The sequence below is a fragment of the Vespula vulgaris genome, chromosome 17 (assembly GCF_905475345.1).
Source record: "Vespula vulgaris chromosome 17, iyVesVulg1.1, whole genome shotgun sequence".
Taxonomy (NCBI): domain Eukaryota; kingdom Metazoa; phylum Arthropoda; class Insecta; order Hymenoptera; family Vespidae; genus Vespula; species Vespula vulgaris.
Genome location: NC_066602.1, coordinates 2,175,305 through 2,197,064, shown reverse-complemented (window position 1 = coordinate 2,197,064; position 21,760 = coordinate 2,175,305). Strand labels below are relative to the sequence as shown.

Below are 21,760 nucleotides of genomic sequence, written 5' to 3'. Positions count from 1 at the left end.
ACTCAAAGCAGACAAAGTAACCTTTCTACATTTCAAAGTCCTTCTTTAGTGTATCTAAAGAGAGAGAGAGAGAGAGAGAGAACACCAGTCAAAATAGTTTCTGAATATTTAATATCCGGTTATCCAGCAAGCTCTCAAGGTCTTTCTAGTCTTTTAGAACAATATTCCTATTTCCATAGCTTTCTTATTATAAACGACAATAGAAATCAAAGAGAAATCTATGATAATAATCTACATGAAAATTTCAAAAAACAAAATCTTAATAATAAAATATCGGATGGTTAAATATTTTTACAAAACTATATGTATAGCACCGCATCGGACTCTCTAACAACGTCCTCTTCCTTTCTCTTCCTTCCTCCTGCTCGACAACTGAGATACTCCCGTTGCCTGGCACCAGCATCCTCTAAAGTAAATATTTGACGAGTAGCTCCGCTATCGCGGCAATACCGTTGCTGATGAGGGTTGTGCAGTGTGCACCCTTGCTCCGATCCCTTCATCCACTGGCGTACATCGTCGAGTGTTGGTACGTCACTTTGTAAAATTACAGTTCCTAGGTAGTTTGAAATCGCTAGCATGAAATCGTTTCTCTTCTCTCTCCCTCTCTCTCCCTCTCTCTCTCTCTCTCTCTCTCTCTCTCTAAACGTAAAACTCCTCGAGCTGGACCAATACGATCGAAATTCATATAAGCTGATCGTTCCTACATTTACATTCGATTCAAATCGAATCGGTTGACTCCCATTCGACTACTTCTGCACAATTCAATATCTGAAAACGTTCGACAAAGTTGATATAATTATTATCGTAAAGAAATAACACGATTATAGACTTTTAATAACGTATGTAGGTAATGCAAGAGACCGCTCACGGCGATATGCGTTCATATTGAAAGTAACGCTAGCTCTCGCATCCAGAAACTCGTCTTAAGTGCGAAACAAGAAAAGTGCATTCTCGATAGTAAGTGCGGGAAGCTTCGAAACCACCACTGGGATCCTGTGGGATTCTCAGGATCGCTCAAAGCGCATAACTGGTATGCACATGTGTCCACTTTCGCATCTGTCGTAGATAGCTATATAAATTTCTTCGTCTGAAACTTAGAGATGAAATAAAAATACAGGAAGTATCGTATGGTGATAAACTTTGAGTTTTCATTCATTTCATTTCAATGAGAAAATAGAAGCTTGTTAGATTATAGAGAATGAATGAACTATTTCAATGGGAAAGTAAACAATTGTTTTTACTCTATATTTCATTGTTAACTTATTATTATTATTACTATTACTATTACTATTACTGTTACTATTATTATTATTATTATTATTATTATTCGAAAAATCTAACTTGTCTTTTTGGCTTTTAAAAAGTATTATCATATACCTATAAACAACAAAGATGTTCAAGCGTTCTCATTGAAATGCACTATCCTAGAGGCAAAATACGATAAAGGAAGATAGTATACGTACACTGGCTTCTCGAATCTATAAAACATAAGCATTATACTTTCTAATCTTGTAGGCTAGCGGCGAGTCTGGCTACTGCATTAACTCTCGAGGCAAATGATGCGTGGCGTATCGCCAACCAAGCAACCCCAAACGACGCTTGGTACCTTGAACGTTGTTTGTCCCTTCTCACTATCGACCAAAACTATTTTCTATTGGCTAGGTCAACACGAAATATGCTTGGATTTAAATCCATCGTGTAACAGGAATCCGATGATGCCTGGATTAGGTATTCATCATTCAATATGCATATGTCCAATCGTCGATTGATAATAAATTGTTTGCATGATACCAAAATCGATCTACCTATGTATTAATAGCTTTATATATATATATATAAATACATATATCAAAATAGAATGTATCAAGAGATCATATTAAATCCATAGGTAACACACACACATACACACACACGCATACCCAAACAAATACACATATAATTAATTGAGAAGGAACAAGTAATTCAACAGTTTAAACGATATAATCGAGAATAAAAGGAAAACTCATAAGTTGAGGAGAACTCACCAGAATGCCAATGGTAACCGCAAGAATAATAATTCATTGATATCTCTGTTTGACCTCATGCATCTCATGATCATGGATAACGGGTAAAATCTCGTTTACGGAATTAAATCCAGTGATGCAAACGTGATTACAGTGGTTTCCAATCGAGTACTGGAAAGCTAATTCTGCTTAAGATTAGCTATGGAATTCCACACGGGTTGAAAGGGGGCAGGGGGAGGAGGAGGAGGGGGAGGGTGAATGGGAAGAAGAGGGAGAGAGGGAGGGTAAGAGGAAGGCCACCATTACCACTCCCACGAAGCCACAGTGAAACTTTGCTCTTATTCGTCATTAGTGTACACTGCATCGAGTCGCATAGCATGTATTTACTCTGCGGCCTAAAACTTTCAAGCAATCCTCTCGAACGTTCCTCGTAAAGCGTTCTGAAAGCATACACGTTCTCATACATCTGTATTTTTACAATCTTACTTTCATCTTTTCCATCATAATTATAAATTGTTTGTTCGTATTCAAAGGTTACTATTTAAGTTAACTATAAACAAGATCTGGTATGTAAGTTCTACTACTGAGTTATATCATCATTGTTGGAATTGTAGAAAGTTGAAAGATTGTTGAAGAAGAATGCTTAAACATTTTTTGAAGAATCTGGAATTCCATCAAAAGTGAAATGATGATAAGAATAATAGGATGCTGGCAATGTTCGAAGAGATCATTAGCAGGATGACAAAGGGAGGACCAACTGGTTGATACTCTCTCTCTCTCTCTCTCTCTCTCTCTCTCTCTCTCTCTCTCTCTCTCTCTCTCTCTCTCTCTCTCTCTGTCTCTCTCGTTCTCTAACTCTCTCATCCTCTCTTCCTCTCCATGACAGAGAACCGAGAGCAGGCGTATGGCTCTAGGGGTTAATAGATGGCCGATGTCACTGCACCGAGGTCAGACACTGTGTCACCTTCCACGTTCGTCATTACGAATGCAGATTGAACCTCCCGCCATTACCCTGGCTCCTATCTAATCGTAGTAGAGGCTGACCACGAAACTTCTCGTCCGGTCAGAGAAAATTGCCCATTGTCGAACGTCGAGCCTCAACGAGTCTCTCTCTCTCTCTCTTTCTCTTTCTCTTTCTCTCTTTATGTCTCTCTTTCTCTTTATCGACGAACAGCGAAATATATAGGATCGAAGGCCACTGCACTTCACTGAGCTCAAATTTCACACAGCTCTTTCTTTATCTCTATCTATCTATCTATCTATCTATCTATCTATCTATCTATCTATCTCTTTTTCTCTTTCGACATAGATCGTCGATGCTCGATCAAGGTTTTATTAACCGAGAAACGTGTGTTCGTCACTGGAAAGAAAATGACAAGAATACCACTTCAGTGAGCATTCGTTTGAAAATGAATTGTAACGTGGGATGATATTGATAGTTAATTACTCACTGTATATCCTTCACACACAACTTCTTTTACTCTAATTATTTCTAGATCTCGATACTTCATCCTTCTTGTTGTCTTTTCTCTAATTCCAAAATTATACTTTTTACGAGAAATGTTAAGCCTTTCTTTCTTTATTCTTCCACTTCTTTTTCTTCTCCTTCTTCTTCTTCTTCTTCTTTCTTTCAAAGACTCGACTAGACAAGAACTGACATTTCCTTCTTCCCAAAGGGAAAGCCAGACCATACGATATAGTCCACATTGTTTCATTCCGTTTCTGTAATAGCCAGTTCAAATGATCCTCCTTCGACAAATGTCACCCTCGTTACGTTTTATTCCGCGGAAGTCATATAGCAAATTGTCTCTCTTATTTCTGGAATTTGCCCCTATAACGTATGACTCTCGCTCCGGCGATGTTCCATCGACTTTCGAAATATCACTCTCGTCAATATCCTCTCTGACGCCATTTCGAGGATCCATCATATTTCTTGGAAATCCTATCAATAACTGACTACGATGAGAAACGGTGGAATTGAAATAACTGAGTAAAGTGTATTATGTAAAAAAAAAAAAAAAAGAAAAAAGAAAATAAAAAATTGAAAGAATAATATTAATGGAGTTATATTAAAAGTTAGATTTCTAATTAATTACACAAGACCGAACAACAGTTAAGCATCGAACAATTGTTACGAGCTCTTAACGTTCAAGATAATAACGACGCACCGTTCAACAGAAAATATCGTCTCGTGCACCATAAGGGACTCTATAATTGGCCACGAAATTCGTACCCATGAAGGACACGCGGTCTTTCATGGCGACCGGAATGGCGACAGCAAAAACACGAGACTTTCACGAGGCTTCATAACGTTTTTAACGTTTACAAGGGATATATCGTTCTTAATTAAGCTAGAAGCAAGAACCTTTTGCAAGAACGCGCTAAAATTTTCTCAACGAGTCGTCATATCTCGACTTCGTTAACGTTTTTATTTGCGCCGCATTTCCTACCAGAGAACTGAAATTCTATTCTATTTTAATTGATACTTGAAAAAAAAAGATAAATAAATAAATAAATAAATAAATAGAAAAATCGTGCGTCAACTGTCACCCGATATTTGATATATATAGCATCGTCAAATGATATCTTTGACATCGAGGATAATTAACGATCGTCCTTATCGTGGTAGAAAATAAAATAGAGATATAAAATAGACAAATAGTATGAATACGAAAAGAATCGATGAAACGTAAACGAAAGTGAACGAAGAATAAACATATTAAATATATAAAAATAAACGTATAAAATTAACGATCAACCTTGTGGTCTATCGAATAAAAATAAAAAAAAATAAAATAGATATATAAAATAGACAAATAGTATGAATACTAAAAGAATCGATGATGCGTAAACGAAAGTGAATGAAGGATAAATGTATTACAAGAGTAAGTTTCCGGCCGATGTAAATCCACGTAGAAATGAGATTCCAAGTAGTTTCCGGAGAAGGTATTAAAGGACTCTCCCTCTCTCTCTCTCTCTCTCTCTCTCTCTCTCTCTCTCTTTCTCTCTCACGAAGGACACGAAGGAAATACGCGTTGCCTTTTGCAGCGCGTGCGCGAATATCCCGTGAACAAGTTTCGCGCTCAGCTCCGTAATGGCCGGTTATAAGCATGAATATGTAAATGACATTTAGGGCGCAAACGGCCGACAGGGCTGTAAGCACGAACGCGCACTTCTGCCCTTCCATAAGCGCAAACGCCTTAATAAGGTTTCCTCGTTTAGTTCTTGTCAAAATTGTCAAAGTTTTTTTCATATTTCCAAAGGATTATTATTTCCTATCGAATTCGATTCAAATAACTCCGAACGAATACTTTGATCAATTGTTTTTTCTTTGAATTAAAATTAATTCCTCCATTATTTCGCTCGACCCCGTTGGATTACGAGACAATAAAAATGTCGAAGAGAAAGAGAGGGAAAGAAAAAGAGAGAGGAACATTAAATTGCAACGACAACGAACCATCCAAATAAAATAATAGAAAAGGTAAAGTGCAGGTTAACAAAGAGTAATTAACGTAACATCAAAGACCACCGCAGGCTAGTACGGTTCGTTGAAGCTTTTATGCGACAGTCACTCGAATTGAAATGACGTTTTCAAATTTACGTCACCATAGAAATCTCTGTCATATTTCCCAAACATGCGAGTCATATCATATTTCATAGCGCACCAATTTCTTTTTTTTTTTTTTCTCTAATATTCATATAAAATTCACAAAGAAACTCGATTGTACTTACAATGAGATTATGAATCGATATTACGACAGAGAGAGAGAGAGAGAAAGAGAGAGAATCAGATTTGCATTCTAATAAAAATACTATTACTGGAAGAGTTATAAGAAATTGATCCGTCGATTAATACGGAAAGGAAAAGAGAAGAAAAAAGAAATTGGATTCTCTTGATAGAAACAATTAAAATTTCGCAGAAACATTAGAGGATATTTCATTTATGACACTGACAATTTCAAAACGAACGCTAAACAATTTCAATTAATAACAAAGATAAGATAGTGTATAATCGATGACAAAAAAATTAAAATGAAAAAAGAAAAAAGGAAAAGATAAAAAATAAAAGAAGAAAAGTTGCCTAGAAGGCTCGTCGTATACGTCGATTCTTGCAAGTTCAAGCGACGCGTTGCTCATTTTACATGTATTATTGCATTTGCATAATATTTGCAGTTTTTTTCATTACACCGAAATCCCCGTTTCTCGTAAGGTAATCCTTTTCCTACCCTCTACTCTCACTTCTCGAAACTACTTTCGTTGCCGAACTAACCCTCCCCTCTACTATTCCGCTATAAATGGATTTTTCTATGCAATATCTATTAGCATAGTTTTTACATAATTGCACGCGATAATACCAACGAGACGATACTAGCTACGTATAGCTACTTTACTGAAGCATAAATCACTTAGCCAATGTGAAAAGTATGTGATAATAAGAAACGACAAAGATCGAGGAGAAGAGAAAGAAAAGACGAATTAAAAATAATACGATAATGAGAAAGTACAAGAGAAATCAAAAAAACAACGAACAAGATCTTAAAGATAATAAACGATATAAAAGAAAATTGACAACGATATACAAACCTCCAATTATTGTTACCAAGGAGATAATTAAAAACAATAATTTTTCGTGCTTGTAAAATTCAAAAGTCTCTCCAGTGTTCAACGTAAGAGAGTGCATCGAATTCGAAACAAATACGTTTAAGAGAGCAACCTTTAAGACAGCAGCTAAATTCAGTTCATTATCCTTCTTTTGTAACATTTATGTATTTATTATAAATTGTTCTTGCAGGTGCATGGCAATGTTCGCACGACTACTCTCTTCCTGTTTGTCCATTATGTGTAAGAACGTTGTACTTTTATTTTTCTGGGTACCGGAAGGTTGACATTTGGAAAGAGACACTGGAAAATATGTTACGATTAGATTCAGAAAGAATTATTATCCTATAACTTTTCATTGTAACCTCGAAAATTATAATTTACAAGCATTTTCGCATGGTTTAATAAATCTCGAGAGTATGAGTTATGTATTATATAGAAAGAAAGAAAGAATGAAAGAAAAAAAAAGAAAAAAAAAAAGAAAAAAAACAAGTAGAAGATGATAAAACAAGATTGCAAAAGATGACTCAACATACAAGTTTCAAAATGCAAATATTCGAAGTTCCTCGATGGTTTTTCTCTCAACAGAAGATAAGTCACAAGCGTTAAATCCTCTTGTGACCATTTCTATGATTTATTCTTTCATGTAGAATAAACTGCCATGGTATATGACAACGCATTATGTATGTGCTAAAAATGAAATTAATTTAATTATGAAAACTTCAACGAGACAAATCTGAATTATACGTTTGAAAATAAAGGCATACATTACCAAAGAGATTGCAATATCGAGCTCTTGCAGAACGAGTCTTACATGGTTTTAAACTTGTGTAATAATTTTTACATCTTTTGAAATATCTTGTAAATTAATAGTAACAACTGAATGTTTCTTATAAATATGTTCTTAATATATTAATGATACGTTATAATGATATTATAATAACTTAAAATAAATTGTATTTTTCTAAATAAACAAAAAAAAAATACAACATGCAAGTTTTAACACAGATTGTTTCTCAAACAATTATAAATGAAGAAAGATATGCGTAATGCTGTTATCATTTCCTTGACTAAAACATTTAAATACTCTTTCACTGTATTCTTTTCTTGTATACTTTTTTATTACAGCAATAAAGAGTTCGAATAGTTTTTATTTTTCTAATGACATTAATCCATGAATCCATGGACGAAGAAAAGAAAATATTATGTAATGATTACATAATTTATCTACATCGAAGATAGCACTAAATGTATATGTATGTGTGTGTATGTATATATATATATATATATATATATGATAATTTTCATATTAATAATGAATTTTATTAATGATTTTATATTAATAATTGTTGTAATATATTGATAATGATTATCGTAAAAGACATGCAAGTTGAAGAATACATTAAACATAGCAAATTTTCCTTGTTATTTTTATGCGTCAATATGAAATCTATTGACATATGTTACGATATATCATTGCGTAGGATAATGATGTTTGAACGTACTAAAAAAATACATTGATTTTTAATACACAGTATATATATATATACATGTAATATCAAAAATAATAATATAATCCTTACTCGTGCAAAGAAATCATTCGAAACTATGTACATTCCTTTGAATGAAAGCATACATGGTTTAAGACTTCTCATTAATAACATTGATAAATCTTTCTGATATTTTATGGGAAGTGCATAGAATGAAACTTGATATCTATCAATCAATATTGAATGATTATTATAAATTATTATTAATTTATGATGTAAAAAATTTATAATTATATATTTACTTATAATTATACATTAATAGTTAAATTATAATTATTATTAATTCATGTGGAAGAAAAAAATGATATACTCACAAATTCTCTAAAAGGCTTGCACTATGATCTAATAATCTTTGTCCGATATAGCAATTAAGATAAATGGTAATTACGGATCCTCCAATATAAATAATACATAAAATTGCTTCGTTTATATTTTTGATCAAGTCAGAAATCTGTAATATCTAAAACCAAACGATTTAACGATTCCTAAATGTTTTCAAATATCATCGAAAATGAAATATGAACGACGATCATATACGATTAAAAACATATTCTATAAATTTACTTACATAAATGTAATCTGTAGTAAAGCATAACGTCCCTAACATCATCTGAATTAAATATATTTGTTCACATAAGAGATTGAGCAGATCGATGAATCTTTAAAAGAAGAAAAGAAATTCATTTTAACAAAAAAAAGAAAAAGAAAAAAAAATATTAAACGAAGAAGCATGATAAGGATAAAATTTCTATGGTACATACTCCGTTACATTTACATGATGATTCACTATATCTTTGATCCAATTGTATGTATCGTACGTTGCTGTAGAAGACCAATCATACGAAAGTTTATGTGAATTTTTCTTTAACGGTTGATCAATCTTAAATCTGTTGAATACCATACGAATAATGATTGAAAAGTCATTATAAAAATGACGCTTTCCTTTATTTACAATCATTATACTTATCTATACTTACATTATTTATACTTATTAATAACAATAATTACTTTTGCATTTTAATTGATCGTTTATTTGAATTTTTTTCTTTTAATCGATTAACATACTTACTAATCGTTTATACTTACATTATGATACTTAATAAGGCACATGCATGCGTTACGCATAATAAAAATGTCGCATAATTTACGATTGCTACTGTTGTTATGACCCATAATATGAATAATTGAATGGAAAATATCAGATAAAATAATCTTATATCGAGTAAAAGAGTATCGATAGCAACTGGTAATATCAATTGAGTATCGTTCGTCTCACCGGTGATATATAGAAAAATATGAGATACAGATGGTGACGTTAAGATAATTATGTAAAAATAAAAAATCACTGAAACGACAAAAAGCGATGATAAGATGAATCGTTAAATGTTTATTAAACGATACGTTCTTTCGTACTTACGTGCAATGCCTACGGTGAAACGTTTATTTTCTTTCGCATATTTTCGCATAATAATTATTTCTTCCTTGTTCGATAAATGATTGCAATCAAATATAACATGATCACAAAGTTTCTTCGTCTGTAACATTCACCTAAACATTTCCATTTTTCTCCTCATACGCATAATTTCGTCGACATAATTCACATAGTATTTCTTTGCGATACATACCAATTCGAAATGAAAAAAAGAATTATAATAACAATACGAGCCACTCAAAAGGGGTATAAATATCTGAAATTCTTCAACGATCGATTTCATATCAAAAACATACGTGTAGAATCGATAAAACTGAAATAAAAAGTGAATAAAACGTGAAATGAAATCATTTCGAATTTCTACACGTTTATAAAATGCCATTATATTTACCTCGAATAAAAGTGCGAGAAGCAAAGATACATTGACGATACACGTTCGACAAAACTTTTCAAATTTTTCTTGATAAGGCCATAAACCTGTTAACATTAACAATCGTTCGTTCAAATCGTAGAATTCATTAGTGGTTTTTATTAGATCCTTCGAAGACATGACACGGAACTATTGTAATGTCTCGCAAGATCAATAGACACTGTACTATTACGTGAAACACATTCTCTATCTTCGATAAGAGCTAGCAACACTTTCTTCTTCGTTAAAAAAAAAAAAGGAAGAAAAAAAAGAAGAAAGAAAAAAAAATGATAACTGAAAATAATAACACTATAATTTTCGAATCGATTAAAATATCTTTCCCATCGGACAATTACAACCTTACAATGTCTATAAGTATGAAAACAGATGTTTGTTCTCAACGATCAACCAAGGGTTGTTTTACTTTCCTTTTCAAACAGAACATGCGCAGTCAAATCGAAAGCTTCCACTCGCTGTTCGACCACTGTGCAATAGTCTACATGTTTAAAAGCTCTGGATTGCATCTATCACAAAGAATATTTCCAATCTGTTTCTAAACGTTTCCAACGACAAACTAAAAAACAACACTTGTACGTTATTCCTTCTATTGTCCATTCTAATTATACGTTCTAATTATCTTTTGACAGAGTAGATAATAACACCTGACATCAAAATAATCGATACAATACACCGTTATAATCCTTCTTCCATTGAAATAATTACAGCATCTAACATTTTCTTTCGTAGCAATAGTAAAAAGTTGCACTTAATTAACAAACAGGTGGTTTCTTCTCAGCAATTAAACGAGAGTTTTTCTATCTTATGCTTTTACTTTAAAACGACATGCGCAACGAGTTCATTTCACTGAAATCTTTGTCATTCGTTGTCTGACCACGGTACGATAAATTTAACTTGTATTAATTTAAAACAAATTGTACACTCGTCTCGAGTGAACACACATGTTTCCAGAAAAATTAAAATTGTGTTTCTAGTATCTCTGTGATTATTTATTAATTCATGAAAACTGTTTTATAAGATAAGAAGAATCAATGCATAAAATAAGCTTCAATATTTATTACTGTCACTTTAAATTGTACGTACGAGTTCATTTTTTCCTCTTTCAAATAATTACAGTATCCAACTTTTTTGTAAGGACTGTTTCAGGTAAGAATCAAACGTTTGTTGCCAAAGTTCTATTGTGTCTTCTATTTTTCATTTTCAAAGGCATAGTAAGGTTTATTGACTGCTACTGATACTAATGTTAATCGCTATCTAATCATAGTATAGTTTTTTAAACAGGTACGGTATATAACAGAGACAAGAAATAGCTAAGACATTAATTAATCTTGTAGTAGACTTTGTCTAGCATTTTATCTACTATTATTCTTAAAGTAAATCCTGTAATGATATTAAATGAATACAAAACACTTTTGTGAGTACTTTGAATCGTAATTATTTAATAACGAATTAATTAATTATTTAATAATGAATTAAAAAGAATTGTAATTACTTTAATTTGTGATTATTTAATGATAGATTAAAAAAAATATTATGACAGAAGGAATGAAATAGAATATGAGTAAATTACCTGATGTGCGTACTATACATTTTAATATTTACTATAATCGTGGTATTTACTACATGTGAGTATAGGTTTTTAATATTTTTGTTTTTTTGTTTTTTTTTTTTTTTGGAAGTAATGATACTAATAAATTAAATTTAATATCTTCACTATTACACTATCATACATATTTTCACTATTACAAGATCAATTTTGCTTATTGCATATTATAATACATTGTAGCAACCGAAAATGCTTTTTGTATTAACTGAAACAATAAATGAAATTATTAATATAACGCACTAGTAATCGATAATTAAAGAATATTTACCGCAGCAAAAACTTCGTGAGAAGAAACGAATAAACCACCTATTGAAAGTTCGGCTGACTTCATACTTCTTGTTATGACGAATAAAAATAGCTTTTGAGTTTTGATAGTAAGTGCATAGAATGGAACTTTACACCTAAAACCATTAATAATTAAATAATCAAATAAATAATTAACAAGTCACGTTTAATATGATGCCTCAAATTAAGTTTTATTATAAGTTTATTAATGCCTATCTATTGTGTCTACAATTAAAACAATCTTGTTGTATTATAAATATATAATTTATAATACAACAAAATGTAAATGTAACAATTTAACAAATGAAACAATTGATGTTAGACATTAAGACTTACAATTCCATGTATGTTGCATTACTATGATCTAAGAGCTTTTGTCCAATATAAAAATTAATGTATATAAGAAATACAGATGTAATGATGTAGATACAACATCCTATTGCTTCGCCTGTATTCTCTAATAGTACAGACATTTGAAACGTCTATAAGAGCAAATCGTTTAATAATAAAATAAATATAATAAAAGATTCTATGTTGTTATAATATATTTTTATCATGCTCGCAAAACTGTTTGTTTTCTTTTTTCCATTATACGTTCAATAATAATTTGAAAGATTAATATTACTTACGTAAATAAAATCAACAACAATCAGGATCATCCCAAAGAAAATCTCAACTAAATAAATTATCTCGGATAATGAATTTATCAGGTCAACGAACCTTGAAAAAAAAAAGAAAAGAAAAGAAAAGAAAAAGACAAAAGGAAGATGAATGAAAATAACATGTGATAATAAAAAAGAGAGAAAAAAAAATTGTATGGTAAAACACTCTTACGAATTTTTAATGTATCTATAAAAAAACGGCAAACTAACTGCGTGGCCTTTATATAACGATTTATTATATCAACTATCCAATCGTACTCCTTCTGAGGTCCACTATAATAAAAATCCTGTTCGATACAATCTTGTTTTTTCTTAAATGGCTGAAGCGTTTTCATTCTGAAATAATTCAATTTTAAAATACATTTGCAAACATATGCACCTATTGCAAATAAATATATATATATTTTTTTTCTTAATTATCACATACATAAGAATGCTAAATTGATTGCATGCGTGTTGTATTAACATCAAATACGTTGTGAAAGTTATAAATGCTATCACAGTTAAGACAGTAAGTCCTACGAGTTCATAAATAAGTACACCATAAAATGCTCGTGAATCAGATATATAATTAACTGGTATTGGCAATATGAATTGAATATTATCCGATAAACCAATGATATATAAAATCACACTTAACATAGATGGGTAAATAATTAAAGTGTGATAAATATTGAAGATGACTGGAACAATATGAATATACGATTACAAAATGGAGTTAATCGTTCTTCGAAGAAATTTTTATATACTTACTAGCAATAAGTAACATGTATAGTTTGCTTTCTTTATTATACTTTTTTACAATATCCAATTCCTCGTCATCCAAAAGCTGTTCATAATCATTCATTATACGTTCATAAATTAATTTCACCTAAAAATAAAACAAATTCGTGCTTATCCTTCCGTAATTAAAAATAATACAATTAACGTGTGAAAAAAGTAAATACGAACAGTTGTAAAATTATAAATAACGGTGTAATATGTAATTATCGTACATAGACCGGGTAAAAATAACTGCATCCATCTAACAGTCAAGTTCATCTCAAAGTCCATCATGTATAATTGATAAATCTAAAGTTGATGTAAAAAAAAAATTTTTCTTTTTTTAATTTCAATTCATTCAATCAAAACCTTTCTATTCCTTTCAAAAGTATATGAAGATATTTTTAATAAAATATTTCTTTTTTAAAAATAAATTCTATTTCTTATATAAATTCTATTTCCATTCCATTTCCACTTACGATAACAATTATAACGAGAATAAAAACGTTTGATACAATCAATGAAACCTACCTGATGAACGAACAAAGGTATAAAGAACAAAGTTAACAAACAAACTCGAACAAATCGTTCCTTCGAATTTTCATAAGGTCCTACGCCGATCATAAATAAAATTAATCGATTAAGAATCTTATTCTGATCGAAATAGTTTACTCTTCTCGAAGACATACTAACGTTTTCTTTCGTTCTCTACAACAGAATAAAAAGTTAACCCCTGTGCTATCGTTTCATTATGTATTCAAATTGCTTGACTTTGACAATCGATATTACATTCTACAGAAAATTTCACATAAAAATGTTACTTTGAACGTCGAATTGATTGCTCACGCTATAGTCTTATATTCCTACCCTCGCACAATTAAATAATATCTAATGTTCCCCTCGCAATAGTGCAAACGTGTTTTCAAGTACGGTAACAGATGTTTCTTCCCAACGATTATACGAAGGATTTTTCTGTCTTATATCGTTGTATCATTCGAAGAACATGCGCAGAGGATTCTATCGACTGCAAACTTTGTCATTCGTCGTCTGTCCATGGTATAGTGTTCTTTAACCAAAAGATTGAGAATAGATATCACAATTAGATATCGTTAGTGCGAGTAAATTAACGATATTGATATTAAACGTTACACCTGTGAAGAGAAATGAAATAATATTTGAAAAAAAAAAAAAGAAAAGAAAAGGAACATGAAAGATAATATTTTGTTTGACGATAATCAAACGATAAGACTTACTTGCAAAAATTATTCTATAATATGCAGTTTTCCTTCTTACACTCTTACTCATTATTTGTAATTCTTTCAAATTCATCATATGTTGAAAAGTGATTTGTAACTGTGAAAGAAAAAATTATATAATAGATTTAACATAATACGTTTTGATGAAAATGAGAGGAATTTTTATCACGAACAGAAAGAATACGTGTGTAACAAATCCTTTGAAAATTAATAATAACGATAATAATAAACTAACGCGAAGCTCATAATGGATATTAACAATCGTAACGTCAAAACCATCGTATTCAGAGTGACGTTTATTATAGCGAATTAAAAATACTAAATACTAAAACAATCCTTTTGTATTTTTTTTTTCTTTTTCTTTCTTTTTTTCATTTTACGATCGTTGCGTAAAAGCTGAGATAGAAGGATCCTTTTTCGTTATCTCTCAAAAATGATAATCCATATTGATAATAAAAAATTGATTGTTTCATACTTTTACCTGAAAAATGATAGAGAAACTTTTGACGAGAACTAGTGAACATAGCTCGAGGGAAATGTTTCGTATCTTGATAAGGCCATATACCAAGAATCGTCATCAATCGTTGAGTCACAAAATAATACGTATCGTAAACGTCCATAACTTTCAAGGAATGAAGTATGACCGTACGTGATATCGAAAGGATCGTCTGTGAATAATTTCTATTTCATTAAATATTCCTACATACCGAATGAAGTAATTTACAAGTGAGTATAACGCGGTTGTTGAATATTTATACGGTACTCTAGGGATTAACGTGTCAAAACCGATATACTCTCGAAGGTTTACACCCCATTGGTCACAAATAATTATACGTAAAAATTAATGAATTATATGTAAAACTTTTGAACAGTCTTTTCTGTCTCATTAAAAGATAACTGAATTACTTATTCTGTCAAATTTTTCTATTACAAAATTGATTCATCCATTTTGATATCTATTTTCTTACAAAGTGTATTGTTTCGAATAAAAATTAAAAATTTCTTTCTTTCATATTTGGAATGTTCGATATCGATACATTATATATCTTTCGTTTGTAAGATAATAAACGATAATAAAATCATTAAAGATTCACATACATACATACATACATACATACATACATACATACATACATACATACATACATATACATATATATATATATATATATATATGATTGAAAATTCGATTTGCTGATTCCATATTTCTAAATTCGACTATAATCAACTATGGCACTTGACGCGTTAAGAGAACGACGAAAGATAAGAGAGTGTCTTTGTCAGTAGTGTTTATTAACAATACGTTAGAGGAGGGTATTGTGTTGGTATATAGAGAAGTGAAGAGAATCGATGAGAAGGATCTCTCGTTAACATCCAGTTCTGAACATTGCTTGGCAATAAGCGATCAACGAGACGCGAACAGAACACCACAGCGATCGACCTACACTCACTTGATCTGTCTCTCTCTCTCATTTTCTCTCTCTCTCTCTCTCTCTCTCTCTCTCTCTATCGATGGGCTTTGCCATTGAGCTGTACTACTTCGACACCAAAATACCCTACGAAAGGGCTGCATTGTTGAGAACGGTAGGGGGACGAATATCTGCGTTATAGGTCTCACCCTGAAACTCCCAGGAGAGAGAATAGACAGGGAGGTCAGAGACAGGATAATAGGGATGATAAATCGCCCCTGACTGCCCTTTACATTTTACCTTTGACCTTCATATTATATGCATTTTCTAAATCCAAAAATCTTTCAATTATGATACAGATTTTATCGGTCCTTCGACAAGTATAATGATCGATAAATACTTTGAACTATTCTCTAATAAATTCTAAAACAATTTTCTTTTATAATTTCTCGTCTACAGATACGCACACACACGCACACGCAGAGACATACACACGGCTATCATAATCGATCTAATTCGAAGATTTAACCTAGTGCAAGACGAATAACTTGTTAACATGTAATTCATTGGCTTGTTTTAGGAAAATCGTTCGATGACGATGCATTTCGACGGAGGGTTTGATTTCGATTTACCACGACGACTACGGGCGTAATAGAAACGTTGCTTCCGTGCAGAGGGTTCGTTCTCCGCAACGAGTTCAACGTTTATTACGCAACCACAATGAACGATGGTACTCGTACTCGCCGCAAAGGATTCACACAATATGGGCATCGAGCTCCCGCAAAAGAGGAAATCGAGAGTCTATATATATATATTTATATATATATACGTATATGTGTATTATATATATAATATGTATATATATGTATGTTGTATGGGATATGTATGATGTACGTATGATGTATGTATATGTATGTTGACTATATATGTTGTATATTGTATGTATGTTTGTAACACATACACAATATGTATGTATGTATGTATGTATATATGTATATAATATGTATGATATATATGTATGTATGTATGTATGTATGTGTATGATGTATCCATATGTGTATATATGTGTGCATGCATGCATATATGAGAAAAAAAAAAAGTCAAAGAAATAGTCAGGATTGCAGAAAAAGGAAAGAAAGAGAGGACGAGGTCAGCCACGTTGAAAGTTTTGCATAGACATAATGGCGCGTTAGAAACGCGAAGTAGAATAAAAGAAATCATCGTTCGTTTTCTTCTAGCGTAGTAGCACGAGGATAAAGCTGCCTATGTTTTTGCTTTTACAAACAGGAAATGACAAAAGACGGTGCTAGTAGAGGTAAACTTGTGATGAAAAAGAAAGAAAGAAAGAAAGAAAGAAAGAAAGAAAGAAAGAAAGAAAGAAAGAAATGAAATTCGTGTGGTGGTTACAGGTTTTTATGTATTTTATGTATTCTATATAGTATGTATTTATATACGTATACGATTATATATAGGCATATAGAAAATGTCGCTTGGATTAACACAGAGAGAAAGAGAGAAAGAAAGAAACGGTATATAACCCCTTTTCCTTAATTAAGAGAACCGTACACGTCAAAGGACATAAGGATGCGAGTCCGATGGAAAAAAGAAAAGAAAGAAAGAAAGAAAGAAAAAAGAATAAAAAAAGTAAAGGAATAGAAAAAAATGAGAACCGAGAAACGATCGAATACTGAAAAGTATTACGTAGAATATAGATTATCTATATATTTTCTTTTATAGCAAAAATAGAAAGATAAATATTTCCTTCAAGGGAATATCTATTTCCAACGATAAAAAGAAACTAAAGTTTTGAGAGAACATTTTTGCAAGTCCGCCGTCGTTTAAGAAAATGGACGAATAGCTCATGAACGAAATCGAAATAAGTAAAAACAATATCTATCTTCAAACTTACAACTTTATCCTATCTGATATTTATGTATTATAATTCAATCGTAAATTCGACTATGTTATTGCTAATATAAACCTGATCTTGATTACCTCAAAAAAAAAAAAGAAAGAAATACAGAAAACAAATACAATTTCCTTAAGAGTAATATCAATTCTTAACAAAATGAAAATAATATTAAACAAATCAATGAAATAATCAAAGAAAGAGAGAAAAAGAGAAGAACAAAAACAGAAAGAGAGAGAGAGAGAGAGAGAGAGAAAGACAAAGAGAAAGAGAGACAGAGACAGAGACAGAGATAGAAAGAGAGAGAGAGAAGTAAAAAAGAGAAACAAAAAATATCCAGCTTGCATCGAAATAAAATTTCGCAGGTACGACGACGAAAGGGTTGAAAGTACGACCGGTATAAAACCGCTGCTTGCCAACTAAAAGCCATTTCACTCTCTCACTTGCCCTTCCTCTCTCTCTCTCTCTCTCTCTCTCTCTCTCTCCCTCTCTCTCTCTCTACAAGCTTCGTAACGTTGCTGGATGCACACTGGATGTTCCGATGGTATCATCTATGTGTTGGTGTGAAACGATGGAACTCGAAAAAGCGTAGAAACGATTTAACGCTCGAAACTTTCGCAAAAATCTCTATTTCGCTCTCATTCTCTCTCTCTTTCTCTCTCTCTCTCTCTCTCTCTCTCTCTCTCTCTCTTGCTAACCCTTTCTAACTCGTCTTTGCAGTCTTCTAAAATGCAAAACTGCTCGACTGACACGAGAACAACCACGATGACGACGACGACGACGACGACGACGACGAAACTCTCGAATTATTATTCAACTCGTATTCCCCAGGGACGATGGAAGATTTCAATGGAGAACATTTAAAAGAGATAGAGCTTACCACGACCTTCTGGAAAATATAAAGAGAGAGAGAGAGAGAAGTTAACTAGTGCATTCGAATCGGTAAATACAGATTGACATTTTCCACACATGATTCCAAGCATTTACACAGCTCTACCAGATTTAAAATCACAGCTACGGGAATTTCAATGAGACGGAAAATTATCCACGTATCTCTTTCCAATCGGAATTTGAATATCTCAATTAATAGTATTTTCCATGAGATTCCATACTCTTTGAAAATTGACCGATAGAAAATTGTTCATCTTTGAAATGAATGAAATAGCTGCATAACTGATCGAAAGAATTTTTATCGATCGGATCGATACAGTTGTAGTTTGCGAGTGTGTATTAAAAAGAACAATTGTTGATTTTTAATTAGAAATAGTGAGGTACATAGATTTTTATAATAAAGAAAATATATTTATATATATATGTATGTATAGTGACGTCTAATGTATCATTTTTGAATAAATATTAAAGCTTACCTCTTTCTTTCTCACTTTCGATACTGAACGAAAGTAGGAGAAGGCAATGGGATCACATTTTTTATCGAGTACCTATTAAGCCGGCTTAAATCGCCATGCCAACGATAATTTATGCTCATAGCGAGCGAGCGAGCGAGCGAGCGCGTGCTCAGGACACGTAACGAGTGATTAATTACAATTTTTATCGCTGGTATCGCTTTAGTCCACGGCACATAGACCCGAGCTTTCCATGGATTTCCTCGTTGGTTCGCCTACCTCGATTACACGAACGATACTACGCTTTTTCACGCTTCTAATATTTGCATAACGTGTACCTGTAAATATATATATGTACATGTAGATGTGTACGTCTACATATCAATATTTATATATGTGTGTATATGTGTATGTATATATTGTTATTTTTGCGGTTGAACAATCAGAATGTAAAAAAATAAATCTATTTATTTTTGTAAAAACGGAATAAACATTTTTGTTTGTTTTAAGTAATTAATGTAAGTTTGAAGTTTAGTTAATATAATTGATATGAATTTAGTAAAATTAAGTAATATAATATGTTCGTTTTAAACAACATGTAGATGTAAACACGTGTGTGTATATGTGTGTATATATATATATATTTTTTTTAATTTTTGTTATTGTTATGAAACAATCAAAGTGTAAAACAATAGATCTACAGGCTTATTTTTGTAGAAACAGTACAAATACTTTAAATTTACTCTTTTAAATAATTAATATAAGTTTGAAGTTTAGTTAATATAATTAATAATACAAGTTCAGTAAAATCAAGTAATATAATAAATTTGTTTTAAATAACATGTACTTGTAAATATATACATGTATGTATATATAATATATTTACATATATATATATATCTATATACATGTATATATACTTTTTTATTTTTGTTGTTGCAGAACAATGAAAATGTAAAAAAAAATAATAATAAATCTACATTTTTGTAAAAAAAAAATAAATAAAAGAACAGAACAAACACTTTGTTTTTAAGTAATTTTAGGATAGAACGATTTGTCTGTGAAAACAAATGATATACATTTGAGATGAAATCGAATCACTAGATCGATGTTAAACAATCTAACGACGACATAAAAGTCGATTTATAAAGAGAAGAAAGAAATAAGATTACCCGCTCGAGACATTAGCCAAGTTTATTAGCCAATTTGCAAGGAACTAAATAGCCAATTTAGCAGACACGAACGTAATATATTTCTTTTTTCTTTTTTCTTTTCTAAAAAAAAAAAAAAAAAAAGAATAAGAAACTGAATATTACAAGATGTATTAATCTGTCACGAATTAACATATTATAATTCGATCAAAACTATCATAATCAATTATATCTTTGTTATTACATTATTACGTATTACTTGATGCGACATAACCTAAATATTATTGTAACATTTATAACCTCTATTACGATTACCGGTATACGATAAAATTTGATCGTCGAATTAAACACGACGTTAAATACGTAATAAAAAGAAAATTCTATCGTACCTTCGAAATAATTTGTAATTAGTTGTAATCTCATTTGTAAAAAAAATTCGAATGAAAATTGAAGATCGTATATAAATGCTGTCCGTAATCTATCGAAGCAGGAATTAAACTGTTTCTTCGATTTTGTAAGGTTCAAACTGTCGGTATTATTTCGAGAGATGGCACGACGATGTCTCTTCTTTTCTTTTTATAAATACTGAGAATTCTTATACGATTTTTCTGCTTTGTTACGATGAATCTATAACAGGAAATATATTGTCCATATTTCGTATGTCGTTTCTTTGTAGAACGAATAAAATACATTATCTACGAACTCGTTTGAAATGAGAAGGCAAGACTTTTCTAAGAATTCACACACACATATATATATATCAAGTATGAAACATACATACACTTAATCAAACGCTACAACACTTTCTATCGTTGTTTCATATGCATATACTCATATATACAGTGTCCGTGTAAAAGCAAACAAACGTTGTCACCTTCGCAATAGGTAATCAGGAATTCGTCACAAAGTTATAAAATTCATTAATACACTTTACTACACTTTATATAGATCAATAATCTTCGAATATTTGAACGAATATCTTCTTTCTTCTCATCAAATTTTATTCATTTCTCTCGTACGTTTCACTGCTGCAACTTTCTCTTCTTCGAGAGATCGGACGAACATTGACGACTACTTCCGAGTCATAATACCTTATTTAAATACTTCATTAATTATTTCTAAATATTTATCGTTACAAATTATACGAATTATTATCCTTTCAGAATATTTACAATAGACGTGTACACAACAGAGAGAAATATAGATGGATTATCTTGTTATTTAATGTATACATTATTATATCTGATTTGACTAACATCGTCAAGATGAAAGAAAGCTACGTACGTGTGACGACAAACTAGTGTGCGTGTCTTTCTCTGTTTTGTGATTGTATTTGAATAAACGAGCGAGAAAATTTTTCACTGTT

The 21,760-nt window shown here is 31.3% G+C and overlaps 2 protein-coding genes and 1 long non-coding RNA gene across 4 annotated transcripts; all 3 read right to left on the bottom strand.

Moving 5' to 3' along the window:
• Positions 1-93: 93 nt before the first annotated feature.
• On the bottom strand, positions 94-4,150 carry LOC127069944 (uncharacterized). The gene is made up of 4 exons (XR_007783798.1): positions 3,455-4,150; positions 2,025-3,363; positions 1,464-1,805; positions 94-1,093 (listed from the first exon to the last, which is right to left on the bottom strand). It is a non-coding gene; the product is annotated as an uncharacterized LOC127069944 (long non-coding RNA).
• A 3,837-nt stretch (positions 4,151-7,987) lies between these two features.
• On the bottom strand, positions 7,988-9,683 carry LOC127069930 (uncharacterized). 2 transcript variants are annotated; one of them, XM_051007675.1, is made up of 7 exons: positions 9,570-9,683; positions 9,239-9,497; positions 8,914-9,039; positions 8,721-8,811; positions 8,467-8,612; positions 8,186-8,318; positions 7,988-8,106 (listed from the first exon to the last, which is right to left on the bottom strand). In XM_051007675.1, the coding sequence occupies exons 1-7, from the start codon at positions 9,616-9,618 to the stop codon at positions 8,053-8,055; spliced, it is 858 nt and encodes a 285-aa protein (XP_050863632.1). In that variant the 5' UTR covers positions 9,619-9,683; the 3' UTR covers positions 7,988-8,052. The 2 variants fall into 2 exon arrangements, with proteins under 2 accessions (XP_050863632.1, XP_050863631.1); XM_051007674.1 differs by having other exon boundaries at positions 8,066-8,318.
• A 1,624-nt stretch (positions 9,684-11,307) lies between these two features.
• On the bottom strand, positions 11,308-21,468 carry LOC127069927 (uncharacterized). The gene is made up of 15 exons (XM_051007672.1): positions 21,269-21,468; positions 19,268-19,581; positions 15,064-15,250; positions 14,580-14,679; positions 14,116-14,477; positions 13,858-14,034; positions 13,516-13,635; positions 13,318-13,435; positions 12,992-13,247; positions 12,775-12,900; positions 12,532-12,622; positions 12,239-12,384; positions 11,886-12,018; positions 11,582-11,822; positions 11,308-11,391 (listed from the first exon to the last, which is right to left on the bottom strand). Exons 6-14 carry the CDS (start codon positions 14,011-14,013, stop codon positions 11,772-11,774), a joined length of 1,197 nt encoding a protein of 398 aa, XP_050863629.1. The 5' UTR covers positions 14,014-14,034; positions 14,116-14,477; positions 14,580-14,679; positions 15,064-15,250; positions 19,268-19,581; positions 21,269-21,468; the 3' UTR covers positions 11,308-11,391; positions 11,582-11,771.
• Between the last annotated feature and the right edge of the window lie 292 nt (positions 21,469-21,760).